This window comes from Chenopodium quinoa, unplaced genomic scaffold (assembly GCF_001683475.1).
Source record: "Chenopodium quinoa cultivar QQ74 unplaced genomic scaffold, ASM168347v1, whole genome shotgun sequence".
In the NCBI taxonomy this organism is placed as follows: Eukaryota; Viridiplantae; Streptophyta; class Magnoliopsida; order Caryophyllales; family Amaranthaceae; genus Chenopodium; species Chenopodium quinoa.
In genome coordinates, this window is record NW_018744517.1 from 820,110 (window position 1) to 841,408 (window position 21,299).

The window sequence follows — 21,299 nt, forward strand, 5'->3', positions numbered from 1 at the left end:
ATGATTTTTGGTGCCTCGAAACTGAGGAAATCAGTCTCGTATTATAGAGGAAATGAGCAGGGTGATGCACGAAACCCAAAAAATGATAAGGCGCCACGGAAAAACCCTAACTGAACGTCGCGTCACAGCATGTGTGCCGTGACACGGTGCAGGATGCCGTGACACGGTATACAATACCGTCACGCGGTATGTCTGCCATGACACGGTGTCCTTTTTTGCCCTAAATTCGTCCATATTCATTTTAATTATTATTCTTAATCATTAAGTACGTGATTTTTAGGTGTCAGTTTTAGAGTTTCGGGCTTATTAGACTTATTATTTATTAACTGGAAAATTAATAAATAACATGAAATGAATTAAAAAGGGTTTGGGCTAAAATGTGAGTTGGATTGAGTTTGAATAAATGCTTGGACTGATTTGTAGATTGAATATGTTTGACTGAACATGGGTTTTAAGCACTCCCGAGATTAAATACTCGACCCGCCAAATAATGACGGTGAAAGGTTGTTCATCATCGGGTTTGGTTTTGGGAAGACATTTTTAGGTGTCTACAGTTTGTGTATGCGCAAGCTTAAGTAGTGGAAACCGGGAGGCTGACTTAGTTAATCTCCGTGATAAACAAATTTCGTTTATCACGAAGTAAAATTGCTACCTTAAGGAGCGGTTAATTAAAGTAGCGATTTTGAGGCAAGTAGTGCTAATTCAAGTAACGGTTTTAAGGCAAGTAGCGATTTTGCCTCATTTTCATCGCAAAAATTACAGTTTTATCCTCGTTATAAATACGGAAATAAACTTGTGTTTCCTCGGAACCTGGTGTTAAGCTTACAATTGACAACTTAATAATATTTCCTCATTTCGTCAACTCCACTTTCTACCCAACACAACTTCCACTTTGTTCAACCTCAAAGATTCTTCCCCATTGATTTTGATTTAGTATCATAACAATTGTTCGAATTTCTTGCTTGTTTAATTTGATGATCCCAATTTTTGTGCTACTTTCATCCTCAAAATTATCACACTTTGATGAATTCTGCTGCAGAAATCTAGCACCCCTTTTCTTAATTAGGGTTTTGAGCAATCGCAATCGCAATCGATAAAAATGGAGAATTGACCGAAATTCTTCTTCGTGCTAGAGAATTTGAGCTGGAAAAAGAATCAATTCGAAGAATAAAAAAAATGGCATCTGCAAAAACAAATTTGGTTATGACAGTGATTGGATTTGTAGTTAGCACTTTGTTCATAGTGTTCATTTGTACTAGACTCATATGTGCTCGGATTCAATTACGCGCTTCTCGTCGAAATTTTCGTCGCCATTTTGCGTCGTCTAGATCTAATCTCAGTACTGTAAGCAAGCATCCTTTTCCGTCCTTTTTGTTTTGTTTTGTATATTAATCAATCATTCATTGATTTGAAGTGTCGGATTTCGAGTAACATCGTCGCATCTGAAGTTGACTAGTTAATGGGTTTTGGCATGAGTATGTCTTTCTTTTGAGTCTTGTTTTTTCAATCATTGTGTATTTTGTTTTTGTTTTTTTTTTTTTCTTTTTACTGTTTTAGGTAAATTAGTTTTAGCTCATGATTGGTTTGTAATACTTTTTGGGTTGAAAACGTTTGAGCTTTTAGTTGATAGTTGAATAAGTAGTTCAATTTGTTTGATTAATTAGATGAAAATTATAAAAATAATTACAGACAGATGAATAAACATCAATTTGTGTTGTAGTTGGAGCGGGGTGTGCACGGTGTTGACCCTCCGATTGTTGCCAATTTCCCGGCGAAAAAGTACGGTGACACATATTTTTCCTCGGCTGAAAGTGGACAGTAAGATCTTCAATTTTATGTTTTTTTTTTCGTCTGTAACTGGGATATTTTTGGTTTTTTTTTTTTTTTTTTTTTTTTTTTTTTTTTTTTTTGTTTAAATTTTGGAAATTGATGACATCATGAAGGTTACCTTTGAGTTCTTTTGCAATTAGATTTCTATTATTATGTGTATTCTATTATCATGTGTATTCATCTGTATGTCCTATGGAAACAAGGATTTTTTTTTTTGTATAGAGATATGAGTACAAGAATTTCTGTCTTGTTTGCTAATTTTTTCTACGTAGTATTTAGAAACTTGAAACATTATGTACCTCTTTAGTCTATTAGACTAGTGCTCATATCTAAAAACGCTTGCTGTATTCTTAGTTTGTAAAGTAAGTGATTGGTACATCTAGGGGTGATCAATACCAGATATCAAGTCAGGTTATATAAACCTTATTGGAAATTCGATTTTTCATATTGCAATGATTATGTTTTGAATCTGATCTGATTTAATCAGACTGGTTAACCAATTTAATTGGTCATATTATTTGAATCAGAGTTAAGCAAAAAGAATATTGTCAAAATGTTGACATTGCAAACAAGCTTCTAATTTTTTTTATAGATTCTTTGGCACTAGGTTTTAGTGCTATTTGTAACTATTATTCCCTCCGTTTATTTTTATTTTTATTTACTTTACTTAATGTGCTTATAAAATGAATTGGTAAGTGGAAGGTGGGTCTTTTTTTTTTTTTTTTAGGCGAGCGAGAGAAAGTTATTTAATAGTTTTATGTGGATCATATAGTGGGGTAAGTAGATTTTCTTTAACATCAAATGAATAAAGCAACAAATCCAAAAAAAAAAAAATTAAAGAAAGCAAAAATAGGAAGAAGTACATATTAAAACAGAAAGTAGGAAGATAAAAAAGGATGGGAGTGAAGTACATGCATTTTTAATTTGATGTCGACAACTATGGGTGACCTAGGTATGGAGACCTCATAATTTAAAATGGAGGAAGTACATGCATTTCTAATACTCCCTCCGTCCCTAAATGATCTTTCCGTTTTCCTTTTTCCTTTTTCCTTTTTCCTTTTTAGGCGTCCTAAAATGTTATTCATTTTCATGATTTTCCATTTTTGGACATTATAATAAGACCAAATTATACTCATTTTTTTGTTTGTATTCACCCAACTACCTAAAATACCCTCACATTACCTCTAAATATATGTGCCTTACCCATGTGTGTGTACTTACTATTCGTGACCCGCTCATAATTCTTGTACTTTTCTCTTTTTTTTTTTAAATGTACTTTATTTACTTTTTTTCTTCTCATTTCTTAATTCTCATGAAATTTGGCAAATTGGAAGATCATTTAGGAACAGAGGGAGTATGATTATTTAGAGCTGACTTTTTTAGAAACCTTTATTCAGTAGAGGTTGATTACACTTCAAACATGAGTTTTTTAACATTTTGTGTAAGTTTAGGAACATATCAATTTTTGGGATTTAGATATAAGTTTTTGGACACTTCATACAAAAATTTTGGACGTGTCATAAAATTGATGTTTAATACTTTGATGCCTTCTTTATATCAGTTTGAATGTCCGATATCATCATTTGAAAGCTAGTTTCGTTTTAAATGACTAGGTGATTAGGAATAAGAAAACATCAAACAACAAAACCTTAATCCTAAAATGATTTGGGGTCGGCTAAAATAAATTGTCATAATTAACCATATGACAAATAAAAAGGACATAAAAAGATAGACAACTGAAAAAGTTTGAAAAAAAGTTATAAAGGGAGAAAAAGGAGCATCAAGGTAAAAATTAAACAAGCTTCAAAAGAGTACCAAGAATAAAATTTAAGAAAGTGTTAAATGAGTGGTAAAAATGTGCAATTGAAAAACATAATAGTTTGAAAAAACTTTAGCAAAAATAAGCAAAAGGCTAAAATTTATAAATGAAAATATCACTGCATTGTCATTCACATTAAATGACAAGGAAATATAAGCTGCCAAGAAAACCAAATCATCTTAAAACTAAGTAACTAATGCTTGAAACATGGAGTAAGTGGCTAAGTTAGTGTCCCGCTACTTTAATAGTAATAAAGAGATTAATAACCCGCTAGTTTTAATTAATTTGAAGCATAAGTTCATCGCGCCCCCTTCAAATATGTAGAGATCATCATGAAGCACTTCTCTTCATTTTGTGATGACATACATACTTGTTCATCATTTTGGAACCTACAATATATTGCCAAACAGCCAAATTTCTAACGTCTAAAGCATTTTGGCTTACCTTTGTGCTAACAATTTTTTTCCCTATGACCATCTTTGGTACAATGGTTATATTTAAGGGTTTTCTCTTTCCCCTTCCGATACTAGGACTTGTCTTATAGAGCACTTTCTAACATTTCATCATTTCCAATTCTCATGCTTTTTCTTTGATCCACATGTAGTGAATTGGTCAACTCACAAATGTTAACTTTGATAGGTCTTTAGTATTTTAAGGGAGGAATGTTTTGATTCATACCTTTCTGCAAGAGTAATTGAAAGCATATCCACCCCTCTTGGCTAGTAAATCCTCCACCTAGTACCACAATGTTCATCAACCGATTCTCGTACTCTTTGACACCTTCAATTCTTTTCACCCCCATCATCTCAAATTCTCATCATTTCCCTCAAATTCTTCAATTTCTCCCCTTCCTTTTTGGGAGTATTACGACCCCTATTAGTAGACGCAAAAGTGCCTTTGCTATAGTTGCTTCTACTTCATAGTGTTTTATAATTTGGGTTGCAGATGGATTTACTGGAAAAGGGGTTGGTCATCAACGCTCACAATTCCTTCCTATAGGCTCTAGGCTTTCAAGTATGATTTCATTTTGATAGCCCATGAATGATAGTTCTGTCATTTGAATATGGGAATGGAAATTAAAAGTTGTTTGATGCCATTGGATAAAAGATGGAAGATAATGTTTTTTTTTTTTTTTTTTTTCCCTTCAAATGCTCACAGCTCACAAGACTGAATGCTTCTTGATGCAATATTTTTAGGAATAAGAAAGCAAAAGGCTATAATTTATAAAGTAAAATATCACTGCATTATTATTCATATGAAAAGACAAGGAAACAACTTATTATTTAAGCTTTCAACATAACCAAATCATCCTGAAAGTAAGTAACTAATGCTAGAAACATGAAGTAAGTGGCTATGTTAGTGTCCCACCACTTCAATCCACTTCTAATTAATTGAATAACATGCTAATGATTAAATAAAAACGAACTTGACTAATGACTCTAAATTTTAGGAAGCTAACAAACCACTAATTACAACTAATTAAAAGCATAGCTTCAACAAATGAACCACTTAAAATGCTGGAATTTTTATGTCATTTTTTGAGGGTTTAGTATCAGTTTTTGATGTTCTTTTTTATTAGTTTTTAGATGTTTGATATCATCTTTTGAGAATCTAATGTCATTTTTAAAAAATTGTATAATTACGTTGTATAAAAATATTTTGACATTTGATGTCATTTATTAAGTATTCCCTCTATTCGTTTAGTTTTTTTTTTTTTTTTTTTTTTTTTTTTCCCACTACCCACTGTGCTTTATTTTATTTTAAGCATTACCCCCTTTACCATCTTACACCTTTTACCAAAGAATAATTTGTCTGCCGGTTTTCCTATTTTGTTTTTCTTTCTTTCAAATTCTGTTTTTGTAGAACATTTTATAATCGCACATGTTGTCTATAGTATACCGCGTCCAACTCACCCAATACTTTTCCTACTTGATATGGTGATAACTTACTTTTTGAGAGTATTGGGTGCCATGGAGCTTCCCATAAATCCCATATTAACTTCAAATAATGAATCAAGCAGTTACTAGGATATGTTGACTTTTTTATTTATTAAGTTCGTTTCTATACCTCTGAAATGTAGTAGCCTAGTAGGCTGTTGACAATTGTTCATCTGTCCCCCAATTTCATAAATGATTGTCTTAGTAATGACTTCAAAATTAGTTTTTCTTTGAGCAACTCTTAAGGTGCTAGGAACTAAATTAGTGATATTTGTTAGGCTAGCTATTAAGCAGCTCGACAATGGTGGTTTCCTTCAATTCGAGAAGAAGGATAATCTCCCAAAACAAGCCTAAGCTCCTTAATACAATTTCTGGATATCTTCCTCTATACCCATGCACCTATATTTATATTATTTAGAGCTTCTACAAGCTTCCATTCTACACTCTTCCCTCTAACAAACTTAGATTCCCTTAATAACAGAATTATTGAATTATGAACTAATTAACTAAATAGATATTATTTAAATGTATTTAATAAAGCAACCATCTAATTACTAGAGTAGCAATTGCCGTGGCCTTGCGTGCATATGACGTCACCACCGAGGACCTGATCTCTTGCATAAGGCTAAAACACCACATTATATTTGCCGGACTTTATATATAAGTGGTGACTGATTCTTCCAGGTATATATTGGAAAATATTGTTTTCTGAAACTTCTGAAATTCAATTGAATTTTATGAAGTAATTGTTATAAGCTATAAGAATAAATGAAGTAGCTATACAACTCTAATGTCCTATTGAGGGATCAATGTTACCAGGGGAGTATATTAATAAATCACTGATTCATAGTCTACTGAAAATGTCTCCGAAGGTTTATCTTGTTTTCTTTAGAATAGCTGTGTGTGTGTGTGTGTGTGTGTGGAGAGAGAGGAACTAATGATTATTAAAGCTGAAAGAAACTGATTGCTAATAAACAGAAAAGAGGAACTAATGAAGAATCTGGAGAATGCAATGGTGGAAGTTTTAGTTCCTTTAGTATGACTGGAGGAGGAGATGGGAATACTGTTTGTTTCAGAGAAGATCATTACTGTGAATGTGTGGACGAAATATGATGACCTTGGCCTAAAATATTATAGGGCTTCCATCAAACTCTTGTTTGAAATTAAATAATAGATGCATCCATTTCAAACGTTGAAATTAGAGATTCACTATTTAATGTAATTGTTTATGTCTATTTTACCTGCATAACACATTGACCTTCTTCTAACCTAAACTGGGGCAAACCCTTGTTAGATTTATGTGGGGGAAGATGTTAGATATTGTCATCACGGTGTCATATATCTTAAATTGCTAAACGTGTGTTCTTACGCGGCTTTCAAATATGTTTCATATTAGAAATTGTATTGACTATCTACGGAACATGTTTCGTTCATCATTGAATTTTCCTTCATTCTTGTATTCTGCTCTGATCTGATTGATTTTGATTCTTACTAGACTATGTGGTGGATGTTTATCTAATATCTTTACCTCACTTGTCTATGGAACTGACTTGACTACTTGTACTTGTAGGTGTTCGATTTGCTTGGCTGAATATCACAAAGAAGATGTATTGCGTATACTCCCTTACTGTGGCCATTACTTCCATATAAAGTGCATAGATATATGGCTGCTACAACATTGCACCTGCCCAGTTTGCCGGATTTCATTGCGTGAGACTAGTGAGAAGAAACGATCCATGCAGTTAATGTCAAGTTCTAGATCTCATCTTGACACTAGTTTCCAAGCTATAAGCCCACGTCATTGTAGATATTTATCAACGACTCCTGAAATTCATAGAACAGATCCTATTCAAGAGGACCAGCTACTGTCTCATATTGGAATCGAAACAAGAGGTAACACGCAGTTACCTGAAGAAAATGGTATTGTAAAAGATTCCACCGGCAAGCATATGGAGAGCCCATCATTTGCATAGCTGTTGGTCTAATTCTCCAGCATCCTTTGGGGCTTCCATGTTATCAATGTGAAAGTGTTGCCAACCAAGTACATTGCTTAATTTTTTTTGGAGTCTTTGAAGCTGGTTTTTCTCCTCTTATGGGCTATAGCTTTGTACATATCTTCTCTGTTGATTCAGTTCAAGCTTATGGGAGGATTGACGATTGCCAAGCACTGCAAAGACCTGTCATTAGCGAGCACCTTCTGATGTTTGATGTCCTCAAGTTCGGCTCAGTGACAGTGCTGTATTTGGATATCACGTCTGTCTATGACCATGTAGCATGTATGCTCTTAGCAAAGCATCAGTGGCAATTTCATTAGTTCCCCTGTTCGAGAGTAGCAATTCTAGTTAAAGTTTAGGTGCCATCGTTTTTCATCATTGTGCTGAGTGTGTTCAGTTTATAGCTCCGATTGACAAATAGGATGTAGAAGTAACAATGATGTACATAGCAAAAATGTATAGATATGTGCATAGATGGAAATTGTGAATCCCTTGAATCCGCCATGCCTTACACGGGGCTAATGACTCTTTGTTTTGTTGTACACTATTCGGGTTGTCGAAATGTTGCAAAACCTGTACAAACCTTTTACATTCTCCCCTTTTATTAAGAATGCTTCCTTTCTTCTACATAAACTATGGGATGGACATTAATTTTCATGCATTGTGAAGGCTGATCCAGCAGACAAGATATTCGATTTATTATGGTAATTTGGCTTAATTTACAAGCCCTTTATTCATTGGAAAAATTCATGGGAATAATCCCATCTTTGGGCCGTTCGTTTTTAATAATCCCACATGTACCCCCGATCTTTTTTAATGGTCCCAACCGGTCATGTAACCTGTTATAACAGGTTACAAGACACGTGGCGGTTTGTGATTGGTCAAAAATAAATTTTAAAAAAAAGTTAAATTTATTTAAAGAAAAAAAAATTTAATTACAAAACCACCCAACAGCCCAAGCCACCACCCTTCCGAGCCGGAAACACCATCTCCTTTCCCTATCCGACCGAAAACCACCGAACAACCAACACAGCCCCACCCCCTTCATATGAAACCACCGCAACCTCACTCCCCCTTCACCTGAAACACCACAACCCCACTCCCCCTTCACCGAAAACACTACAACCCCACTCCCCTCAAAGCAACCATTTTCAACCTTCTCTTCCCCCGAAACCATCGCAACCCCCACTCCCTCTTCGCCGAAAACACCACAGGCCATCCGATTATGTGGGGCCGTCGATTATATGGGGCTGCCAATTTTGAATTAGGCTGAATTTATGCTTGTTGTTGCGATTTGTGGGGGTACGAATTTCGATTGATGTTGTGAGCGGTTGTTGATGGTAAGGGGTTGGGTTAGGGTTGTTTCTGGTGAGCGGTTGTTGACGGTGACGGGCTGGGTTAGGGTGGCCAGTGGGATTATTTTCGGCCAGCACCATCACATTCACCTCACCATCACCATCAACACCATTGTTATGGTGGTGTTTCGAGATGGCTAGGTTCGAGGTGGGTGAATTCGCGAAGGGGGTTGGGGATTCGTGGTGATTGCGTTCGAGGTGGGGGGTTTAGGGTGGTGGTTATGGTGGGGATGGGGCTGGGTTGCAGATGGGGGTTTGGGGTGGTGGTAATGGTAGGGGTGGCTGGTTTTTTTTTTTTTTTTTTTTTTTTTTTTTACTAAGAAACGACACATGTAAATTAAACTTTAAAAAAAAAAAAAAAAAATTACCTACTCAACCGGTGTCAGGTAAAATGGGACCATTAAAAAAGATCGGGGTGTAAAGTTGGGATTATTAAAAAATAGGATTATTAAAAACGAACGGCTCAAAGATGGGATTATTCCCATAAATTTTTCCTTATTCATTTATTTAATTTTATTTTTCACATTGGCAAAAACATACACTAATCCTAGAGTACTTCACAGAGTACTAGAAGCAGCTTAACTGGGTAGAAGACATTTTTCTGGTTGGCCCTAATTTGTTGGTGCCACCTTACACGTAACAAAGTAAAATTAAACCCTAAATAACAAGACAAATCTAACAATGTTTTATATGATTAAATTTTTCCTTCATGTTCAAAGAGTAGTGTGTGGATAGTTCTTAGAGTGCAAACGTTACAATATTAAAAGAATAAGGAGGAACTTTATAACTAACCTTATCAGATATTTTAAGTGATATTATACTAAAACGGTCATTTATACCAAAATAGAAACTTTCTACCAACTTTATCTTGTAATCCCTGCTAATTCTTTGGCTTTATTTTTTCTTTTAAATACATCGGCTTGATTGACACATAGTTTTAAAATGGTGGATCGAATGAAGGAGAAATACTAAACCTATAATACCTTCGGTTTTCAATGACTATAACATTAAATTACTAAAAACAAAAGTCAAATTATAGCAAATTAGTAAAAAAAAATTAGTAACAAACCGCACTTACATTTTGTGTTTTTTTTTTTTTTTTTTTAATAAAACAAACCGCAATTACGTATTATTATAGCAAATTCAAACTAACCCAGATAAAACACCGTGTATCACAATTAAAAAAAAAAATTAAAAGTGTATTTGTTGATAATTAAAGTCTTAAAGATACATGGCCAATTAAATAGAGAACTAAAAATAAACTAGATCATTTGGGATAATATAATATCAAAAGAGATCTCAATCTCAAGAAATCCCCAGTACCAAAGATGGTAGAACATGAGAACAAAAAATGAAAGAAGCAGATTATTACCAATTACAATAATACTATAAATTACAAAAATACCCATCCAAAATCACCTATAAACCCTCCTAAACCCCAAACACAAACCACCAACCACACCAAACAACCAAAACCCAAAAAAAAAAAATCTCCACGGTGATGCTTGGATTACTCTGCGCACGCCCGTTAAAGCCTTGGAACATTTCCCCTCAAACCTTCTCCCTCCACCACCACCACCATCAATTTCATTCTCAACCTACCAATAATGTCGCCGATGGAGCCTCTTCGGTCTCCATTTGGCGGATAAATGTTCCAGCTGCTGTTGCCAGTGGTGATTGGCGGAGGGATTACCTCCGCCCTGCAATCCACCAACAACGAGGCGAGGGCTCGTGGAATGTCGCTTGTGATGCTAGACCTGCTCGTTGGCTTCATCGCCTCGACCTCGCTTATCTTCTCTATGGAGTTTGTGTTTACCTTTCTTTCAACGATGTTGTTGTGGATGAGACGGAGACCATTGGCATTGTCAATGAGACGGAGACCATTGTTAGCGAACAGGGTTCTCCTGATTTATTGGATTTTCGGGTTACGGGTATTTTTTATTTTTTGTTGACCTTCATTTATATATCTAAGTGGCAATATTTAATCATAATCTTCAATTGATTATATTCAATTATATATTTTTCTTGAATTTAGTCATTTTCTATACTTTTTAATCTTCTCTTGATTATTTGCTCAGTACACAAGTCAGACTATCTTGTTACAAAATAGTGGACCAATCTGAGTATCTAGTGCCATAATCTTTTAACAAAATTGGAACATGTGGTTGTGGATTATCCGAAATTTTATACAGATTTGCTTGCCCTGTAATTTAGTTTATTGCCCATGAAATATAATTCCTGTGTTTTGGAAAATAATTCACTAGACTAACTTAGAAGAGTTTTATTGACTCTATTTTCCGGAAAAAAGTCAAAGTTTCAGGAGACATTGACCCTATTTTTTACTCCATCCGTTCCATAATATAGTTCTTGTTTTCCTACTTTAGAGATCTAAAATATTCTATTTCTATTTTAGGATTGTATGTAAAGATTATTATAAACTCACTTTTTTAACTTTATTCATTGTAATTCCTAAATTACCCTTGAATTTTGCACATACTATGTACTCCCTCCGTGTTTCATAATGTTAATCCCATATGAAATCGTACAAAATAATTCATAATTAGTTTACCTTATTTAATTTTTTTGATTTTTTTTTTTTTAAAGCGTAAGTCATAATTGCATAATTCAAGGTAGAGATTTCTTCAATTAGAGTCATGTTATCAATTCGCAACCAATTAATTCCAAAAAAATTAAATTAAAAATGAAACATATTCAATATGGATATATCTTTTGAACGCCCAAAATAGTATATGGGACTAACATTATAAAACGGAGGGAGCACTTTTTTCCATTTCCTCTCTCTCTAATTTTTGGCTATTGTACTTTTCACTTTTATTAATGTACATCATATACTTTCTCTTCCTATTTTTTAAATACCGTGAAAAAACACAAACATAAACTATATTATGGAACGGAGGGAGTAGCAAAAAAGTCAAATTTCAAACATTGACTTTTTATTTTCATAGTGAAATTATGAATGTGATTCACTTCCTATACAAGATGAGCTTTACAGTTTCAGTTACTTACATTATTTAGCATCATCGATAATCTAATATATTGCATTTGGGTTTTATTGCTTAGTTTTAAGAACACATGAAACTAATTAAACAAAATATTGTTCTTCCAATGATCAAAGGTGTACAATCAGATGGCCGATGTTTGTTTAGAGCAATAGCTCACGGAGCTTGCTTACAAAACGGAGAGGAAGTGCCTGATGAAGACCGAAAGAGAGAGCTTGCTGATGATTTGAGGGCTCAGGTGGGTTGTTTTAAACACTATATAGTAAAGTGATTTCATGAAATAAAAGGTACGGAGTAATTAATTTTTAGAACAAATTTTGGATTTTCAATCTATTTCTTTTGTTTTCTATATAGGTGGTCGAAGAGCTTTTAAAGAGGCGCAAAGAAATGGAAGGGTATGTTTCTTTGTTGTTGCAAAAAGAATTTTCTTTGAAGTGCATCCATGTGTGTAATCCTAAACTCTTTTATAGGTTCATTGATGAAGACTTTGATGTGTATGTTGAGAGGATTCAAAAACCTTATGTTTGGGGCGGAGAACCAGAAGTACGAATGGCATCTCATGTGCTCAAGTGAGTATTTCATAACTTCTGTTATTTCGCATTGGTAGCGTGTCGCTTTTGTGTAAATATTTTTATAAACATCCGGATCCACTGCATCCAACTAACTCAAGGTTAGTTTGTATAACAATCTCTCGTTTTATCTAACTTCAAATTCTTAAATATGGTGTTTATGGTAACAATTGATGTTTTATTTGTATCAGGAAGCTGATATCTGTCTTTATGAAAGATCAGAAGACAAACAAATTGACAAACATAGCAAATTATGGGGATGAATATAATGATAAGTACCCTATAAATATTTTGTTTCATGGGTATGGTCACTATGAGCTCTTAGAGAATTCTTAAGCCAATTTTTCTAACATGATAAGAAAACTATGACTAAAGAATATGATTTTAAAAATAATCAAAGAATATCATTGTTTATAGCCATTATAGGTAAGGATTTACAATTTTTTTGAAGAATATGTTGGCGACAAATGAAATCTTTGAAATATACATAAACCTTTCTTTGGTTAATTATTATAGGTTATTGACCGTTGGTTTCCTTTCTTGCCATAGTTTTTGCCTTTAGACTTGTTGTTGTAGACTTGTAGTTGATAATGTATGCTTTATTCAAATTGGCAAGAACTTCTTGTTCATATTATATAGTACTTAGTATGTAGAATTTGTTTACCAATAAATACTACTTTACATACTCTCTATTTAATTAAAATCATCAATACTTTTTTTTTCCTCTCTCTATTTGCCATGATAATTAGCATTGCAGGGACCTAAATATTATATGTTCATCGAAACGTAACTATTTTGCTTTACATGTGTAATAAAGGAGACGAACTACTACAAGATGGGTGGTGAATTAAGTGAGTTTCCATAAAGACAATTTTTGCGGAATAAAACAGAAACAGAAACTAAAAGAATATTTAAAGAGTACAATGAAATTTACGAGGAAACCTTTCATGACCTTAACTGGAAATAAAACCTCTCATGACCTTAACTGGAAATAAAACCTCGACCCTTTAAGGATTTTCTTAACCAATATTTTCATTACAATAGGCCAAAACACTCATAGTTACAACCTATTACAATCGGACCTTAACCTATCTATCCTAACTAATTTGAATCCCAGATTACACCCAGAGTTTTGCTCTCCTAGCTTCACACAGTCTTTCGTTTAGGGCGCAAAGCTTTAGTTTTTAAATAAGGCGGTATCCAACTAAAGGTTAGGGGGTGGGAAGACAACTAGAAGCTCTCCTAGCATACTGTAACTTAAGGTAACAAAATGAATCATCTTGAATTCTCACGCCCCAAAAACCAATTACAAAACAATGATTTAAACACTAATATAGGATTCAAAAGCAACACTTGTAATATGAAACTAAACTAATATGATAAAGCTTCATTTGGCAAACTTACTTGTAAGGTTTTTACGTATAAAAGTCACACTTTTCTATGAAACAAAAGGCTCATATTTATAATATAAACTCTTTACTTCAAAGTAGGGTTTAGAAACAAAATGATAGATACCAAAAACTATTCGTATAACTCATATTCGTCATTTTGACCATGCCGAGCAAGTTAATCTTTTAAAAGAAAAAAAATCTTCTATAAAACCGTTTAGAAACATAAGTTTGCAAAAGATAAATATTATAAAACAGATTTTATTCAACTAAGCTAGATCCTTACTTAATTTTTTTCCAAAAAAAACCAAATTTAATTATCTTATTTAACTCCACCAATTTTACCAAATGTGAAGCTTTATCACGTTTTTAATAAGTTTCATATTAAAACAATCAATCTTATGTTTACATCAATGCATGCTAAAGTAATCACTTAACTTTAATCTCTATATAGTCTTCAAGGATAACTTCATTATTGAATTCTCGAACTCTGCATTGAGCATTGGATCTGAGGCTTTGTTCCAATAATGAAACCACAGACTATACTCTAATGATAATCTGTTGTTACATCTTCCAGCTCCTTGTTGGAACCCGTAGTCCATGTTCTTCTGGAACTTGTTGGAACTTGTTGTCATCTTCAGCAATAATTATAGATATTTAACCTATAAAATATGCTTTGGTATGCGTAATTTCATCCTTGTTGCAATTTTGTTGGAACGGAGGAAGTATATTAATAGTTGCTTATTAATATTAAAATACTAACTTTCTTTTCATATTATGTACAATTTTTATTAGAATGGTTGTTCCACATATGTGCAACAAATGTTTTTTATTTTTTTTATTTTTTATTTTTTGTCATTTTCTCTATCTCTCTCATCATCACATGTATTTTTATCTTTTTCATTCCATTAACACACATAAACCAAATTTGCCCAAGAGTTTGTTTCAAGATCATTGTTGCATAAAATTTAATAGTTAAATGTTAAACTATTGGTTGAGTTGGATCATTTAAGATTCAAAATGAAATTTATTAACATAGGAGCGAGTCAAGATTCTAAAATAAAAAATAAAAAGAATTAAAGGGAATATTCTTTTTTTTTGTACGGGATTATTCTTATAATTAAGCCGAGTGTTATTTAAAATTTGAGATCAAATTGTATCCACATAATTCTTTTAGCATATTCCAGTTTAAAGTTTTGATGTCATAATTCTTTTAGCATATTCCAGTTTAAAGTTTTGATGTCAACACATTTACCATGTACACAAGTGCTTGTACAATTGTACACAAGATTTTATTACATGTACACAAGTGCACATTTACCATGAAGAGGGAGAAGCTTTTTTCATGTCAACTTTGATTTACATTGTCCCTAACGATTTCGTACCTCACACTAATTTATACACAATAAGTCTTGTACAAGACTCACTTACGTTAATTTTATTGTAAGATGGTTTAAGGAAAATGATAACTTTTGTAATATATAAGGGTAACTTGGAATATTTTTAGGGTAACTTTAAATCGTCTTACAATAATTTAATAAAAGTCCACCTTAATTAAGAATTTGTGTTCAATGCTCGCATATGTAGAAGCATGGGTTGTGGGTTTGCTAAAAACAACTTTCTCTTGGGTTAGAGCGAGGATTGACTACAAGGTTATTTTGGGCAACAAGAGATCTTTTAGGTAAGATAACGTTTGACTAAATTAAACCTCTAATGTCAGTATTTGTTAAGTGAGGGTTGACAAAGATTTTTCAAATTAAAAAATTTATTTTGAAGAAGCTAGTACATCAATAACATAATATTAAAATAAACAACAGGAATAACATGTGTCATTTTCTGGTGCTGTTTATACCCTCCAAAACCACCTCTTTTTTCTTTTTTTTCTATCAGTCAAATCTTCTTCAAATTATAACATATATTTTTATGATGAAATATTTACCATATTATTATAATATAGCCTTCCTATTTGACCACCATATTTTTCATACAAAAAAAAAAAAAAGAAAAAAAAAAGGGAAGTAGTAAAAAAAATAATGCTTTTATATAATAGAAAATATCTAAAATTATGACCAATTTTTTTTTTTTTCAACATTTCAAGAAATCAATTTAAAACATATAATATTTTTTTTTTAAACAAGTAAAGAGCTCAACTATATTAAATCAAGATCCACCAAAGTTTGTAAGCTTTGGGGAAAAGAACTCATACAAACCCTTTCCGAGGAGGTACTCGTATCCCATCTAGCTACCATATGGGCTACCGTATTTCCTGTTCGTTTCACATGAGTGCAAGAGAAAAACGAAAATTCACTGCTCAATTTCAGAATATCATCATAAAGCAGAAAAATAGGAGTAACACCAACTTGCCTTCTCTGTATTGCACGAACAGCTACCAGGGCATCACTCTCCAACATAACTTTATCAAATCCCAACCTTCGTGCCAGCTCCACTCCATATTGCATTGCACCAACCTCCGCCATATCAGGTGACCACCAAACATCACAGCGCTTAACTGCAGCAGCTATTAAGGCCCCATTATCATCACGAATCACAGCCCCAAATTGGACACCTATCCCCTCTTTGATATGTGTATCAACATTTAGCTTCACAACTCTAACAGGGGGTGTAGCCCATGAGCTAGCAGAGCCTGCTGTTCTCACCCCTCCCCCTCCCCCTTTTAGCTTCGAGTTATACAACTCATAATCAGAAGAGAGCCTGACGAAGCCCATAGCTATCTCGACAGCTTTAACTCCTCTTTCTCCTTCAAATACGTGCTTGTTTCGGCAGTGCCATGCAGCCCAACATAGGGTTGTGAAGACACGTAAATGCTCTTTGCTCATTTTCTTCGCCATCCAACATAGTAAGTCAGGAAAATTTGATTCAACACATTCAATGAGTAGATCTCCAAAGTCACTATAACCCCACACCTCTCTAGCATACTTGCATTCAAACAATGAGTGCACCACCGTTTCAGCACTATGCCCACACACCTTACATCTACTTGATTCTCCAATATGGCGTCTAAACAGAACAGCTCCAACTGCTAACTGCCCCTTGCACACACGCCACAAAAAGTGGCTTAATTTTGGAGGTCCTTTTAGGTTCCATATCACCTTCCAAACCTCTTGCTCTGTAGTACCATAAATGACTTCCCATGATCTCAATACTCCAAGTCTTCCCAGCCAGTATCCACTACGTACGGAGTAACATCCATCCGGGTTAGGCCACCAATATAGGCAATCTCTAGGTGCATCACGGGATAACGGTATGTTCAGGATAGCTTGTTTATCTTCCTCCTCAAAAGTCTCATTCAACATGTCAATATTCCAGCACCCATTGTCATAGTCAATCAATTGGTCTACTCGAAGGTCTGGATTGCTATTCGGTTTTGGGGTAGGCACAAGATGCGATCCCTGCCCAACCATCCATGCGTCCTTCCACACATTGATAGAGACACCATTCCCCACTCTCCACTTCAAGCCATCAAGGAGTGCCTTAGCGCCCCAAATACTTCGCCAACTATAGCTCGGATCATACCCCCTATTAGCCTCCAAGAAATCAGAATTCTTAAAGTATCTAGCTTTAAGAATTCTATAAAGTAAGGAGTCCACATTGTTGCACAACCTCCATCCTTGCTTTGCTAGCAGAGCTTGGTTGAACACCCGCATATCCCTAAAGCTCATTCCACCCATACACTTCGGTAAGCAAAGGGCCTCCCATTTTCGCCAATGCATCTTCCTCTCCCTCCCTTTTGAACCCCACCAAAACTTAGCCATAATGGAATGAATTTCATCAATCAGGCCATCCGGGATTCTAAAAATGCTCATCATATAGGTAGGGATCGCTTGAGCTACGGCTTTCAAGAGTACTTCTTTGCCCGATCGAGATAACAGTTTTTCCTTCCACCCTTGTAGCTTTTTCCAGATTCTCTCTTTTAAGCCCGCAAAAATAGCCTTTTTTTATTTACCAATAATCGTTGGTAAACCGAGGTATTTTTCATGTTTTTCCACCTCCCTAACCCCTAGCGTATCAATGATTTCTTTTCTCCTTTCAGCAGATACACATTTACTGAAAACTACCTCAGTTTTACTGAGATTCACCCTTTGACCCGATGCTCCCTCGTACACTCTGATAATATCAGCTATCTTAGAGCATTCATTCAATGTAGCTTTCGCAAATAACAAACTATCATCTACAAAGAAAAGGTGAGAAATCCGTGGAGCTCCTCTACAGACACGTGCACCATGGATTAATTTCTCATCGGCCGCTTTAGTGAGTGACATAGAAAAAGCTTCGGCACAAATCAAAAATAGATAAGGGGAGATTGGATCACCTTGTCTTAAACCTCGAGATGGAACCACCGAGCCTGAAATACCTCCATTGTATTTAAAGGAAAAGGAGACACTAGCCAGACATTGCATAATGCGATTAATCTACGACTGCGGGAATCCCATTTTGTGCATGACACGCTCAATGAAACACCATTCCACCCTGTCGTATGCTTTACTCATGTCTAGTTTCAAAGCCACCGACCCCACCTTCCCTTCCCCTCTTCTCTTCATAGCATGGAATACCTCAAAAGCTATTAGGGCATTATCCGTGATAAGTCTTAGCTCGACTTCCCCTCTCCACCAGCCCTTTACAAAATTAATCACATCCCTACCCACTATGCCCCAAAATTTCTGAAAAAATAGAGCATGCATACCATCCGGTCCCGGCGCCTTGTTTGGGTGCATTTGAAAAAGGGCCTCTCTTATTTCGTCCCCAGTTGGTTCCTCCTCCAGCTTCACTCGCATCTCATCTGTTACCAACCTATTAATACCAGCCGTAGCTTCCTCCATATTGCTCGGACAGTCAGAACTAAAGAGAGACCCAAAGTAGTCCCCTATTATCCCATCCACCTCCGTCACCGAACTTCTCCATACCCCACCATCATCAAACAGCCCTACAATACGGTTCTTGGCCCTTCTCTGATTTGCTTTGTGATGAAAATACTTTGTATTTTTATCACCATCCCGAAGTTCACTCGATCTTGCCCTCATGTACCAGTATGATTCCTCCAGTCTTCGCAATTCATCAATCTCACATTTAATATTGTTACAGCGCTTAGCCTGTGTGCATCAAACCAGCCCCCTTGCTGCTCTTGAAGCTTCTTCTCAGCTTTCTTTATTTTCTTTTTTGTATTCCCAAATTTGCGCCTTGCCCAGAAAACTAAGTCCTCTCCAACACGTGCAATTCGCTTGTGAATATGATCAGTCATCCCACACACCCACGCATCCGATACCACCTTACTACACTCCTCATTCGAAAGCCAAAGAGCTTCAAATCGGAACGCTTTCCCTCTTCTATCTCCATTATTTTCCTGGCTAGTTTTCAACAAAATTAGTGCATGATCTGAGTGGCAAATAGGAAAATTAATAACCTCAATCCAGGGAAATAAAGCACACCATCCATCCGATGCCACATATCTATCAAGGCTCTCTCGAACCAAAGTGTCCATAGAAGATCCTCGTTCCCATGTGAAACGATTACCCTTGAAACCAAGATCACGCAGGCCACAAGTGTCAAGAACATCATGGAACGCATCCATACACCTCTCTGCGCGTGGCGCCCCTCCATGCTTCTCCTGTAATTCCAATATTTCATTGAAATCTCCGCCAAACAGGCAAACAGCACCGGAATTGAGCACCCAGCATGAATCCCACGTATATGATCCCAAGTACGATGTTTATTAACCATTTCAGGCCAGCCATAAATACCAACGAATTTCCATATTGGAGAACCATTTTCATCACAAACATCCGCCTCAATATGGTGATTAGAATATGAGGCAACGACCGCATTCAAATCCCTCCACCAAAGGCCCATTCCCCCCGACCTTCCAGAACTACTCAAACACACTCCATTCACAAAACCACACCGATTACGAATCAACTCAAGACGACGAGAGTCAATTTTTGTTTCCATTACGAAAACAATATTTGGCATATCTCTCCAACACCAGTCTTGGAGAGCTTTAACTGTTGATAGGTTGCCAAGCCCATAACAGTTCCAACATACAGTTTTCATTGTTCTTCGCGGGGTTGGTCTTCGCCAACCACCGCTACTTAACTGTCAACAGCCATCACATCGTCACCCAGAGAGCTCCTACCCCTCTTTAAAGAACACCCCTCCAGCTCCACGAAATCCTCTAAATTCTGACCCCCTGCCTTTCTTTTCCCCGAGTACACCATTTCTTCACTCATTAGTCTCCATATCTGCAGTCCCCTTCCCCTGTGATCTTCCAACTTTAACAACCTTCCTTCCTTTTTTCTTTGGGCTAGTCAGACCCATCGCAAAAGACTTGTAAGGCAAATCATCCAGACTATTATGTTGCCCTTCGATTCCAGTCTCTTTAATAGGAGCCTTCATAGTAGTTGTGTTCATACGTGTGATCGAGCATAGCTGGTTACCCTGCACATTCTCATCAATCTTTCCTTTTTCACGATCCTCCCCCTCCTCACCAGGCCGCTTAACAACCTTCCTTCCCAAGTCCTCCTCACCTGCTATATCACCCTTAAGAGAAGGATCATTATCCTTAGTAATGAACAATTGCTTTTTACTAGCTAAAATTATGGTTTCCTCCTCTACCTTCTTCGATATACCTTTCCTTGGGGACGCACGTAAGAATAGACCCCATCCCAACTTTTGCAACTTCTCTTCATCAGGCACATTAACACAATCTTTCTCGGAGTGACCGATAATTCCACAAGAAAAACACAGGTATGGCAGTCTTTCGTATTTAAAATCGACCCTCACCTCCTTCCCAGTTTTATCCTTCATCCACTGGTAACGTCTCAAGGGTTTCTCAACATCTATCATCACCCTTACCCTTCTATAACGTTCCAAACCAAAAGCATCAACCTCAATTTCCAATAAGCTCCCCAAATTCGAGACAATTACTTTCACAACAGCATTCGAACGACAATTAAACGGCAGATTCATCACTCTAACCCAAAAAGGCGAAAGATTAAGTTTCACACGATCGGGTTGTTCATCCCCCACAATCTCTGCCAAAATTAACAGATGATTCTCCCAACACCATGGTCTTCCCCTTAATATTTTTTCCTTGTCTCTCCAATGAAAAAACTGAAAAGCAAATAAATTAGGGTTAAGCACCCTAATCACAAGATTGTTCGATAGGTTCCATACCTTCAGCATCGTTCGCTTAAAAGCCTCAACATTATACGGACGATTGGTACAGAGACGCCCAATTAACAGTAAATCAATATTGTCTTTCGAACCTTTTCCTTCAATACTACACAGGTCAATCAAATCCCCTTCATCCTCCTCCAGCCTTAAAGCTGAGTATCGCTGAGCCAACTCATCAGCCATCATGCCAGAGACAGTC

General features: G+C 35.7%; 3 protein-coding genes across 3 annotated transcripts; 2 read left to right on the plus strand and 1 right to left on the minus strand.

The window, feature by feature from the left end:
- Window positions 1–797: 797 nt before the first annotated feature.
- Window positions 798–8,213, plus strand: LOC110698358 (RING-H2 finger protein ATL38-like). Its single transcript, XM_021875771.1, has 3 exons — window positions 798–1,344; window positions 1,721–1,818; window positions 7,157–8,213. Exons 1-3 carry the CDS (start codon window positions 1,177–1,179, stop codon window positions 7,557–7,559), a joined length of 669 nt encoding a protein of 222 aa, XP_021731463.1. The 5' UTR covers window positions 798–1,176; the 3' UTR covers window positions 7,560–8,213.
- Window positions 8,214–9,668: 1,455 nt separating this feature from the next.
- LOC110698359 lies at window positions 9,669–13,202 on the plus strand. Its single transcript, XM_021875772.1, has 5 exons — window positions 9,669–10,866; window positions 12,072–12,193; window positions 12,310–12,350; window positions 12,426–12,524; window positions 12,716–13,202. The coding sequence occupies exons 1-5, from the start codon at window positions 10,437–10,439 to the stop codon at window positions 12,858–12,860; spliced, it is 837 nt and encodes a 278-aa protein (XP_021731464.1). The 5' UTR covers window positions 9,669–10,436; the 3' UTR covers window positions 12,861–13,202.
- A 6,944-nt stretch (window positions 13,203–20,146) lies between these two features.
- LOC110698385 lies at window positions 20,147–21,283 on the minus strand. Its single transcript, XM_021875804.1, has one exon. The coding sequence runs from the start codon at window positions 21,281–21,283 to the stop codon at window positions 20,147–20,149; it is 1,137 nt and encodes a 378-aa protein (XP_021731496.1).
- Between the last annotated feature and the right edge of the window lie 16 nt (window positions 21,284–21,299).

Excerpts from the sequence above, each read along its gene's own strand:
- LOC110698358 (XM_021875771.1), top strand. The coding sequence starts at position 1,177 with ATGGCATCTGCAAAAACAAATTTGGTTATGACAGTGATTGGATTTGTA. Across the intron at positions 1,345-1,720 it reads CTAGATCTAATCTCAGTACT|TTGGAGCGGGGTGTGCACGG; the intron begins GTAAGCAAGCAT and ends TTTGTGTTGTAG. Across the intron at positions 1,819-7,156 it reads TCCTCGGCTGAAAGTGGACA|GTGTTCGATTTGCTTGGCTG; the intron begins GTAAGATCTTCA and ends TTGTACTTGTAG.
- LOC110698385 (XM_021875804.1), bottom strand. The coding sequence starts at position 21,283 with ATGGCTGATGAGTTGGCTCAGCGATACTCAGCTTTAAGGCTGGAGGAG.
- LOC110698359 (XM_021875772.1), top strand. The coding sequence starts at position 10,437 with ATGCTTGGATTACTCTGCGCACGCCCGTTAAAGCCTTGGAACATTTCC. Across the intron at positions 12,194-12,309 it reads CTGATGATTTGAGGGCTCAG|GTGGTCGAAGAGCTTTTAAA; the intron begins GTGGGTTGTTTT and ends TTTTCTATATAG. Across the intron at positions 12,351-12,425 it reads AGGCGCAAAGAAATGGAAGG|GTTCATTGATGAAGACTTTG; the intron begins GTATGTTTCTTT and ends ACTCTTTTATAG.